Source organism: Panulirus ornatus, chromosome 7 (genome assembly GCF_036320965.1).
Source record: "Panulirus ornatus isolate Po-2019 chromosome 7, ASM3632096v1, whole genome shotgun sequence".
NCBI classification, from domain to species: domain Eukaryota; kingdom Metazoa; phylum Arthropoda; class Malacostraca; order Decapoda; family Palinuridae; genus Panulirus; species Panulirus ornatus.
The window spans coordinates 50903232-50915233 of NC_092230.1; the positions used below are offsets into that span (position 1 = coordinate 50903232).

The 12002-nt window shown below is 40.1% G+C and overlaps 1 protein-coding gene across 3 annotated transcripts in view; it reads left to right on the forward strand.

The window, feature by feature from the left end:
• The window catches only part of LOC139749639 (RUN domain-containing protein 1-like), a 250604-nt gene that overhangs the window by 112717 nt on the left and 125885 nt on the right, over window positions 1–12002 (forward strand). For all 3 annotated transcript variants that reach the window (XM_071663796.1, XM_071663799.1, XM_071663798.1), the window contains exon 7: window positions 5326–5416. In XM_071663796.1, coding sequence (XP_071519897.1) covers window positions 5326–5416 — 91 coding nt within the window. The remainder of the gene's footprint in view (window positions 1–5325; window positions 5417–12002) is intronic.

A 12002-nucleotide genomic window follows, 5' to 3' on the forward strand; every position in this document is an offset into this window, starting at 1 on the left:
GTATGTAGCATTTATGGATCTGAAGAAGGCATATGATAGAGATGCTTTGTGGAAGATATTAAGAGTATATGGTGTGGGAGGTAAGTTGCTAGAAGCAGTGAAAAGTTTTTATCAAGGATGTAAGGCATGTGTACGAGTAGAAAAAGAGGAAAGTGATTGGTTCCCGGTGAATATCAGTTTGCGGCAGGGGTTGGTTTGGTTGATAGGTCTCAGAGCATTGAAGAATGTGTGGAAGGCGAGAACATTATCTCGGAGAGCAAAAATGGGTATGTTTGAAGGAATAGTGGTTCCAACAATGGTAAATGGTTGTGAGGCATGGGCTATTATAGACAGGGTTGTGCGGAGGAGGATGGTTGTGTTGGAAATGAAATGTTTGAGGACAATATGTAGTGTGAGGTAGTTTGATTGAGTAAGTAGTGGGAGGGTAAGAGAGATGTGTGGTAATAGTGAGTGTTGTTGAGAGAGCAGAAGAGGGTGTATTGAAATAGTTTGGTCACATGGAGAGAATGAGTGAGGAAAGATTGACAAAAGGATATATGTTTCAGAGGTGGTGGGAATGAGAAGTGGAAGACCAAATTGGAGGTGGAAGGATTGAGTGAAAAAGATTTTAAGCGATCGGGACATGGCCATGCAGGAGGGTGAAAGGCATGCAAGGAATAGAGTGAATTGGAACGATGTAGTACACTGAGGTTGACGTGCTGTCAGTGTATTGAACCAGGGCATGTTGAAGCGTTTGATGTAAACCATGGAAAGTTTTGTGGGGCCTGGATGTGGAAAAGGAGCTGAGGTTTCGGCGCATTATACATGATAGCTAGATACTGAGTGTGAACGAATGTGGCCTTTGTTGTCTTTTCCTAGCACTACATCGTGCGCATGCTGGGGGAGGGGATGTCATTTCATGTGTGGCGGTGTGGCGACGGGAATTAATAAGGCAGCAAGTATGAATTATGTATATGTGTCTACATGTATATGTCTGTGTATGTATATATATGTATACGTTGAAGTGTATAGGTATGTATATATGTGTGTGTGTGGAGGTGTATGTATATACATGTGTATGTGGGTGGGTTGGGCCATTCTTTCATCTGTTTGCCTGCACTACCTCGCTAACACCAGAGACAGTGACAAAGTATAATAGATAGAAAAATAAATGAATAAATATATGTATAAACACCTATACATGCACACATATATACATCATATCAGCATATACACATAAACCTACATGTACATTAATATACACAGATTTATACATATATATATATACACATGTACATATTCATACTTGCTTGCTTTCATCCATTCCTGGCACTGCCCTGCCCCACAGGATACAGCATCATTACCACCTGCTTCAGTGTGGTAGCGCCAGGAAAACAGACAAAAAAGGTCACATTCGTTTACACTCAGTATCTAGCTTTCATGTGTAATGCACCAAGACCACAGCTCCCTATCCACATCCAGGCCTCACAGATCTTCCCATGGTTTACCCCAGACATTTTACATGCCCTTTTTCATTCCATTGACAGCACGTTGACCCCAGTATACCACATCATTCCAATTTATTCTATTACTTGCATGCCTCTCACCTTCCTGTATGTTCAAACCCCAATTGCTTAAAATCTTTTTCACTTTATCCTTCCATCTCCAGGTTGGTCTCCCACATCTTGTTCCCTCCACCTCTGACGCATATATCCTCATTGTCAATCTTTCCGTGCTCATTCTCTCCATATGTCCAAACTATTTCAACACACCCTCTTCTGCTCTCTCAGTCACACTCTTTTATTTCCACACATCTCTCTTACCCTTTCATCACTTACGTGATCAAACCACCTCACACCACATGTCCTCAAACATTTCCTTTCCAACACATACACCTTCCTCCATACAACCCTATCAATAGCCCATGCCTCGCAACCATGTAGTATTGTTGGAACTACTATTCCTTCAAACATACTTGCTTTTGCTCTCCAAGATAACATTCTCTCCTTCCACACATTTTTCAGCTCTCCCAGAACCTTTGCTTCCTCCCCCACCCTGTGACTCACATCTGCTTTCATGGTTCCATTTGCTGCTAAGAGTTGCAGATGTAGGGTGTTTTGGTCAGGGTAGTGTGCGAAGTGAAAGGGTCAGGGAGAATGGTTTGGTTAAGAGAAAAGAGGTAGTGAAAGCTTTGTGGAAGATGAAATCCAGCAAAGCAGTGGGTTTGGATGATATTGCATTAGAATTTATGAACAATGGGGGTGACTGTGTTGTTGATTGCTTGGTAAGGATATTCACTGTATGTATGGATCATGGTGAAGTGCCTGAGGATTGGCAAAATCCATGCATAGTGCCATTATACTAAGGCAAAGGGGATAAATGGTTGTTCAAACTACAGAGGCATAAGTTTGAGTATTCCTGGGAAATTTTATGGGAAGGTATTGATAGAGAGAGTGAAGGCATGTACAGAGCATCAGACTGGGGAGGAGCAGTGTGGTTTCAGAAGAGGTAGAGGATGTGTAGGTCAGGTGTTGGTTTGAAAAATTTATGCGAGAAATACTTAGAGAAACAGATGGATTTGTATGTAACATTTATGGGTGTGGAGAAGGCATATGATAGGGTTGATACAGACGTTTGGGGAAGTTCTTAAGAGTATATGGTGTGGGAGGTAAGTTGCTGGAAGCAGTGAAAAGTTTTTACTAAGGATGTGAGGCATGTGTACGAGTAGGAAGCGAGGAGGGTGATCGGTTCCCAGTGAATGTAAGTCTGCAGCAAGGGTATGTGATGTCCCCATGGTTGTTTAATTTGTTTATGGATGGGGTGATTAGGGAGGCAAATGCAAGAGTTTTGGAGAGAGAGGTGAATATGCAGTCTGGGATGAGAGGGCCTGGGAAGTGAATCAGTTGTTGTTCACTGATGATACAGCTCTAGTGGCTGATTCAAGTGAGAAACTGCCGAAGTTGGTGGCTGGGTTTGGAGAAGTATGGGAAAGGAGAAAGTTGAGAGTAAATGTGAATAAGAACCAGGTTACTAGGTTCATTAGGGTTGAAGGACAAGTTAGTAGGAATGTTAGTTTGAATGGAGAAGAATTGGAAGTGAAGTGGACTTTGCAGCAAATGGAACCATGGAAGCAGAAGTGAGCCACAGGGTCGGGAGGGAGCAAAGGTTCTGAGAGCAATGAAGAATGTGTGGAAGGAGAGAACATTATCTCAGAGAGCAGAAATGGGTATGTTTGAAGGATTAGTAGTTCCAGCAGTACTAATTGGTTGTGAGGCATGGGTTATAGATAGGGTTGTGTGGAGGAGGGTGGATGTGTTGGAAATGAAGTGTATGAGGACAATGTATGGTGTGAGGTGGTTTGATCAAGTAACTAACGAAAGATTAAAAGGAAATATAAAGAGTGTGGCTGAGAGGGCAGAAGAGGGTGTGTTGAAACAGTTTGGAAATGTGGAGAGAATGAGTGAGGAATGATTGACAAAGAGGATATATGTGTCAGAGGTGGAGGGAACAAGGAGAAGTGGGAGACCAAATAGGAAGTGGAAGGATGGAGTGAAAATGATTTTGAGCAATCGGGGCCTGAACATACAGGAGGGTGAGAGATGAGCAAGGAATAGAATGAATTGAAATGATGTGGTATACTGGGGTTGATGTGCTGTCGATGGATTGAACCAGGGCATGTACACTATGGAAAGGTCTGTGGGGCCTGGATTTGGATAGGGAGATGTGGTTTTGTTGCATTACATATGACAGCTAGAGACTGAGTGTGAACAAATGTAGCCATTTTTGTCTGTTTTCCTAGCGCTACCTTGCAATGCTGTTTCCTGTGGGGCAGGGTAGTGCCAAGAATAGATGAAGGCAAGCAAGTATGAATATGTACATTTGTATATATGTATATGTCTGTGTGTGTGTATGTATATGCATATATGTTGATATGTCTGTGCATTTGCATTCATGTATATATATATATACAGGTACACCACCGATTTTCTGGCACTCTTGGTTCCAAAGCCTTGCTGGATTAACCATTTTGTCAGACCATCTGTGGTCACATAATGATGATTCATCAACACACATCTAACCCACTAATTTTACATCTCCCATGTGTCTAAAGTATACCATGGACTGCTAGAAATTTAAATTAAACAAATATTAAATGTAAATTGATTGAATAAATGAAATACATCATACACCTGCTCAGGACTGAGGTGCTCATCAGCTACGAGTTTTGCAAATTCGTCCACATACTCAGCAGCTCCTCTGTGGTTTGCAGACCGATTTCTTCGCACACTTTATTCATGGAAATTCCATGATGCTTCTTGAATCTTTGAAGTCATCCTTCACTATAGTCACTCTCATGTAATTTATGTTTTTTATGGAACAACTTAGCCTGGTCCATTGTCATGCTACCTGACAAGTCTACTCCATCACTCCAGTGCTGTTGAAACCATTCCATCATCACTCAGTCATGTTCAGTACTCTTACCATCTTTCATAGTTTTTCTAATCGTCATTTGCTTCTTGGAATCACTGTCTGCATAGAATTTCAGTATTTTCTCCCTTCGCTTCTTTGTACCATAAACAGTTGATGAACCAAATTGTAGATGTCACACAGCTTGCACACCAAAACACCACGGTTCATTTTTTTCAACAGTTCTACTTTATCTTGGATCAATATGAACTGGTGTTTACATTTAACACCATGACTGACACTCTCACATGTCTTAGAAGCCATAGCTAGGGTTAGATTTATGCAAAATAAGCTAAGAATCTCACAGAATTGCGATATCACCACCAACAAGTGCAGTGTAAAGAATGTAAATAAGCGTGCTCTACACAACGCCATCTGTGACTGCCCAGTAAACTAGTCTGGTGGCTGCGGTAATTCAAGTTCCCTCTCATAATTTTGTCTGGACTATAGGAGGTGCTGAACCATCAGTTGCCAGAAATTCAATGGTGTACCTGTATGTGTATGTGAGTGGATGGGCCATTCTTCTTCTGTCTCTTGGTGCTACCTCACTGACACAGGAAACAGCAATCCAGTATAATAGTAATGATGATGTATTATTAGTCTTGTGATTTATATCATATGTTAGCTGAAATAGTTTGCTCCTTGCTTTCAGGACATGTCATTCCATCTCATGCATTTGTCTTGTTCTAGTACTGTAATTGTTTCTCTTCACAAATAGTGACATTAGATGCTGAATATTCCTCATTTGTAAAAGAATTTCACTTCCTCTTGCTGTTCTTGAATACACACATAATCTGTGTTGTATGATCATTGGGTTAATGTGGACTAACTATTGCCTGTTCTTCTAACCTGTTGGGAATGTTGGTGACTTGGGTGCAGCTGGTGAACCCTCTCAAGATGAAAGAGCAGCTAGTAGCTCAGCTCCAGACACAGATTGTGGACCTGGAGAGGTTTATTGAGTTCTTGCAAGGTGAGCCTCAGATCTATATTTCCTCTGTTGCAAAGGCTTTTGCTCTATTCATCCATTATAATGTATAATTTTAATTGTTTAAATTTATCATTTAATATGTAACAGGATAAAATATTCAAAAATATACATACAGATTAGGTAGATCTGATAATTTATAACTTTCAAGCAAATTTTGTATATTGCCATCCTCTACTGTGTTATGTTCCTTATGTTGTAATGAAGGATAAAACAAAGTTAAGCATGATGTGTGTTGATAACATTGAAATATTAGGCTTTCTGACAATAACAGCCAAATTTCTTTTACTTCTTTCTTTTCTTCATGAACTGATTGACTACCTAAACAAATAGGGGCAGCCAATTATAGGTTCTTAGCTTAACAATGATTAGCTTTGTTCATACTTAGCAACTTGCACCCATTTTAACTTTGCCTGGTCAAGGGATTGAATCTCCCTCTCATAAGTTGTGAGTGCTGTAACCGTGTAATGATTCAGTGTTTCATGTAAAAAAGAAATGTATGTACTGCTTTCTTGTTACTCTATTGCACTTTAACTCATACTGAGTTAAGTATATATAGTTTCTTCCAAACTGGATTTGAGCAGTGAGAAAAGGAAATATGAGAGCCATCTACATCTTAGAGGAATAAGAAGATAATATCCCAATGATTGATGGGTAAAGTGACTCTTTGCCCTTAAGGACAGGATCACTATAAGTGAACTGCTTTTCACCACTGTCTCCCCACCGGTTAGTGTTTGCATCATGGGTCCAAAATTATGATGTGTCTAAGGAAACAGACATCTCATTCCCCACATTACATTTGACCCAACAGTGTCTGTAGCTTGAATCATTCATTTCATGTAATCTTTTCTCCATATATTGCTTTTCTTGGGCTTTTTCATATGCAGTCTGAGTATTCTTTTATCTAATTTTTTTTAGCTTTTTGTGGGAGATGAATTGTTAGTTTATCCCTCCTGAGTAAGGAATTCTATATGTGAAGGGCCATCATGAGCCAGATGTGTTTACAAGGGGTGGCCTTTTAATTCTTTCTAGTTTTTTTTCCTTTCTATGCAGCTTGATGCATTTTTTATTGTGCATTAATTTTTAAGTGGGTTTTCTTCTTAAATGCCATGGCTAGGGTGTATTTTTTTACTATTCTATGCCTTTTAGTTTGTGCATGCCAAGTTTTACAGATATGATCTCAAAGTAATTCAAGAAAATGAAAGTAGTCACCGACCAATGGGTCCTTTGAGATATCAGAAACAGGCAGGAAATGCTTGAAAACTTTATATCTGCAGAGACACAAATGCAATCATTAGTAACTTGAAGCTGAATATTTGTCAAGTCTTATTTAAATGTATCTGGTGTATGGTAGCATTAGCAGATCCATTATGGAAATACCTCATGCACTCAAGTTATTGTCCATCTCATTGTGGGTCAACCCCTGAATTTTGCCAAAAAATGCTATAATTTTTTCATCTATCTCATGTGCAAGTTGACCCTAGCTTTTGAGGGATAGTAGAACAACATTTGAGAATCCACTTTTTGAATATTATCCTGGATGTAAATTTTGAGGCAAGAAAGTGATGTTATGATGCTCTAACTTTTTTGTCTTTTTTATGTTTTGTGTGTACTGGGCCAGCCCAAAGTAGTGTTAACCCAGACTCACCTTACAGTTTGACTGTGTAAATCTCGTTACATCAAATCTAATCACAGTATCATGTAATACTTCATATTACATTGTATAAAGGTGTTTGGTATGAAAAGTACCATCATTTATGATTCCATTCAGAGGCAGGATGCCAATACAACAACAACAGAAATAGACCTCCATGGTGCAGTGGTTAGCATTATTCATTCTGATGCATTCACAGGCCACCTAGGGTCAGGCCCACATGTGTTTAAATTCTGGTCACAGCAATCAGTTCGCAATCAACCCAGCTGTTCATCCTTGCCCATGGTGCTTGTCGAGGAATTGAGTACCTGGCTCAGGCTAGGGTATAGTCCCATCCCTTTAGTTGCCTTCTACAACACACAGGGAACACAGGTAGAATTCTGGGCAGATTAGAAAGGATGGTGAATGGGGAGATGAAGAAGTAAAGTTGTGTGAGGAAGAGAAAAGAGTGGTGTTTGGGTAGTACTCAGGACATGATTGCAAATAATTGGGAAATGTATAACAGAAAGCAGCAGGAAATCTAGAGGAGTATGCAAGGGTTGAAAAAGAGTGCAAATGAGAGATGGGGTGAGCAAGTATCATTAAACTTTAGGGAGAATGAGATGTTTTGGAAGGAGGTAAATAATGTGTGAAAGACAAGACAACAAATGGGGACATTGGTGAAGAGGCAAAAGGGAAGTGATAACTTTTAGTGATCAAGTGAGTATTTTAAAAGACTCTTAAATGTGTTTGATGATTGAGTGGAAGGTATAGGATGTTTCATTACATGAGTTTACATGAGAAAGACAGACAGCAAGAGGCCTGATTGGCCCACAACTGGGATGTCTAAAAAAAAAAAGATTCAACTTGACAAAAAAAATATATTTCCACTCAGTAGTTTTCTAAGCTATCATCAACTCCCCCCTATTGTACATTATCCTTCAAGTGTCCCTAATACCACTGTTGTTTATATGTTTATTTCGGGCATTTTTCTCAGAGTATATATGAATCCTCCCCTCTCGTTTTTTTTTATTTCTCCAAAAGAAGGAACAAAGAAGGGGGCCAGGTGAGGATATTCCCTCAAAGGCCCAGTCCTCTGTTCTTAGTGCTACCTCGCTAATGCGGGAAATGGCGAATAGTATGAAAGAAAAAGAAAAGAAAAAGATGAAATATTTGTCTAAATGACTTTTGAAGGTATTTATAGTTTTAGTATTCTCTATGTCTGATGGTAACTTATTCCAGTGCTCAATGGACCTATAGGAAAAGAAGTTTTTTCCCATGTACATACTACATCTTTTAGCTTCAGTTTTATTCCATTTGGCCCAGTAATGCATTTTCTTTTATTTCAAAAAGATGCTCGTGGTTTACTTTATCAAATTTGTTCAGAATTTTGAACACTTGGATTAATTCACTGCAAAGTTTACGTTTATTAAGGAAGAAGAAATCCAGTATGTTTAGATTCTCCTTGTATGCCAGATTTCTGAGGGATGGGATCAATTTTGTTGCTTGTCTTTGTACTTCCTCTAATTTTTCCTCATCCTTTTTATAGTTTGGGGACCAAAACTGGACTACATATTCAAGATGTGGTCTTACTGAAGAATTGTAAAGTGTGAGAATTGTTTCTGATGTCCTGTAATCTATGTTCCTGCCTATGAAACCTAACATTTGGTTGCCTTTTCACATGCTGCTTACACTGTTTAGTGTATTTCAAATTGTTGCTAATGACAACTCCAAGGTCCTTTTCTTCATTTACTGTAGTTATAGAGTTTCCAAATAGTTTGTAGCTGTAATGTATATTCTTGTCTCCAAAGTACATAACTTTACACCTGTCTCCATAAACTTCATTTGCCATTTGTCTGACCACTCTGCTAGTAACTTAAGATCTCTTTTGACTCGCTTCACATTCCTGCCTGTTTACAGCTCTACCTCCTAGTTTCCTATCATCAGCAAATTTGGAGATCTTAAATGTGAGACCGAGTTCTAGGTCATTAATGTATATTATGCTAAGAATTTATTAAGTTTAGCAGGGCAAAGAGGTAGGTTAGTTGGGATGTGAGTTTGAATAGATAAGATCTCGGTAAGTGAGATGTTTTTAGATACCTGGGAGTGGACATGGCTGCAAATGGAACCTTGGAAGCAGAAGTGAGTCATAGGGTGGTTGAGGGGGTAAAGGTGCTGGGAGCAATGGAGAACATATGGAAAGAGAGGTTGTTATCTGGAATGATGGAAATAGTTATTTCTGAAAATGCAGTAGTCCAACAATTTCATATGAATATAATGCGTAGACTGTGGATGAGGCTGTGCAGAGAAAGGTGGATATGTTTGAAATGAAATGTTTGGGGACAATATGTGGTGTGAGGTGGTTCAATTCAGTAAGTAATAAAAGGTTAAGAGAGAGCTGAAGAGGGTGTGCTGAAATGCTTGAACATATGGAGAGAATGAGTGAGGATAGGTTGACAAAGAGGATATATGTGTTTGGTGGTAACCTAAAAGTGGAATGATGTGATATTCAGGGATCAGTGTGATGTCAGTGAACTGAACCAAGGCATGTGAAGTGGCCAATGAAAACTATGGAAAGTTCTATGGGGCTTAGTTGTGGCTTGGGGGCTTTGGTTTTGATGCAGTACACTTGACAGTGAGAGGATGGATGTAAGCAAATGGGGCCTTTGTTCGTCTGCTCTTGGCACTACCTTATAAACTCAGGAAATTGCAAACAAGTCATAGGGTGGGGGAAGGGGCAAAGGTTCTGGGAGCAATGAAGAATGTGTGGAAAGAGATAATATTATCTCGGAGAGCAAAAATAGATGTGTTTGAAGTAATAATATTCCCAACAATATTATGTGGTTGAGAGGCATAGGCTACAGATAGGGTTGTGTGGAGGAGGATGGCTGTATTGGAAATAAGACATATAAGGACAATATGTTGTGTGAGGTGGTTTGATCGAGTAATTAATGGAAAGATAAGAGAGAGGTATGGTAATAAAAAGATTGTGGTTGAGAGAGCAAAAGAGGGTGTGTTGAAATGGTTTGGACGTATGGAGAGAATTAGAGGAAAGGTTGATGAAGAGGACATATATGTCAAATGTGGAGGGAGCAAGGAGAAGCAGGAGACCAAATTGGAGATGGAAGAATGGAGTGAAAGAGAATTTGAGCAATCAGGGTCTGAACATGGAAGGGGATGAAAGGTGTGCATGGGATAAAAGTGGGTTGACGTGATATACAGGGATCAATTTGATGTCAGTGGACTGAACTATGGCATATGAAGTGATTAATGGAAACTATGGAAAGTTCTGTGGGGTCTAGTTGTGGCTTGGGGGCTTTGCTTTTGATGCATTAAACATGACAGCTGGAGAATGTATTCAAGCAAATGGGGCCCTTGTTAGTCTGCTCCTGGCACTACTTCATAAACTCAGGAAATTGCCTACTTCATAAACTCAGGAAATTGCAAACAAAACATAGGGGGGGTGGGAAGAGGCAAAGGTTCTGGGAGTGATGAAGAATGTGTGGAAAGAGAGAATATAATCTATGATAGCAGAAATGGATGTGTTTGAAGGAATAATAGTTCCAACAATACTATATGGCTGTGAGGCATAGGCTTTGAATAGGGTTGTGTGAAGGAGGATGGATGTATTGGAAATGAAATGTTTGAGGACAATATTTTGTGTGAGGTGGTTTGATCAAGTAAGTAATGAAAAGGCAAGAGATGTGTGTTAATAAAAAGAATGTGGATGAGAGAGCTAAGGAGGGTATGTTGAAAAGATTTGGACATATGTAGAGAGTTAGTGAGGAAAGGTTGATGAAAAGGGTATATGTGGCAAATGTGAAGGAGCAAGGAACGGGAGACCAAATTGGAGATGGAAGGATGGAGAGAAAAAGATTTTGAGCGATCAGGGCCTGAACATGCAGGAGGGTGGAATGCAGAAAGGCATTAACGGAATACAGTGAATTGGAGCGATGTGGCATTCTGGGTTCAATGTACTATTAATGGACTGAACCAGGGCATGTAAAATGTCCAAAGTGAACCATGGAAAGGTCTGTGGGGCCTAGGTGTGGATAGGGAGCAATGGTTTTGGTGCATTACATATGACAGCTAGAGAACAGATGTGAGCTGATGTGGCCTTTCGCCATATGTATCTTGGCGCTACCTTACTTTCCTGTGGGTGGGGTGGCACTGGAAATTGGATATTGGTGAGCAATTATAGATAGGTACATGAGTATATATGTATATATATATCTTTTCTTTCTTTCATACTATTCGCCATTTCCCGCATTAGCGAGGTAGCATTAAGAACAGAGGACTGGACCTTAGAGGGAGTATCCTCACCTGCCCCCCTTCTCTGTTCCCTCTTTTGGAAAATAAAAAAAAAAAGAGAGGGGAGGATTTCCAGCCCCCCCCGCTCCCTTCCCTTTTAGTTGCCTTCTACAACACGCAGGAAATACGTGGGAAGTATTCTTTCTCCCCTTCCCAGGGATAATATGTATATATATTTATTTATTTTGCTTTATTGCTGTCTCCCGCGTTTGCAAGGTAGCGCAAGGAAACAGACGAAAGAAATGGCCCAACCCATCCCCATACACATGTATATACATACACGTCCACACATGCAAATATACATACCTATACATCTCAATGTACACATATATATACACACACAGATACATACATATATACCCATGCACACAATTCACACCGTCTGCCCTCATTCATTCCCATCGCCACCCCGCCACACACGGAATACCATCCCCCTCCCCCCTCATGTGTGCGAGGTAGCGCTAGGAAAAGACAACAAAGGCCCCATTCGTTCACACTCAGTCTCTAGCTGTCATGCAATAATGCCCGAACCAAAGCTCCCTTTCCACATCCAGGCCCCACACAACTTTCCATGGTTTACCCCAGACGCTTCACATGCCCTGATTCAATCCACTGACAGCATGTCAA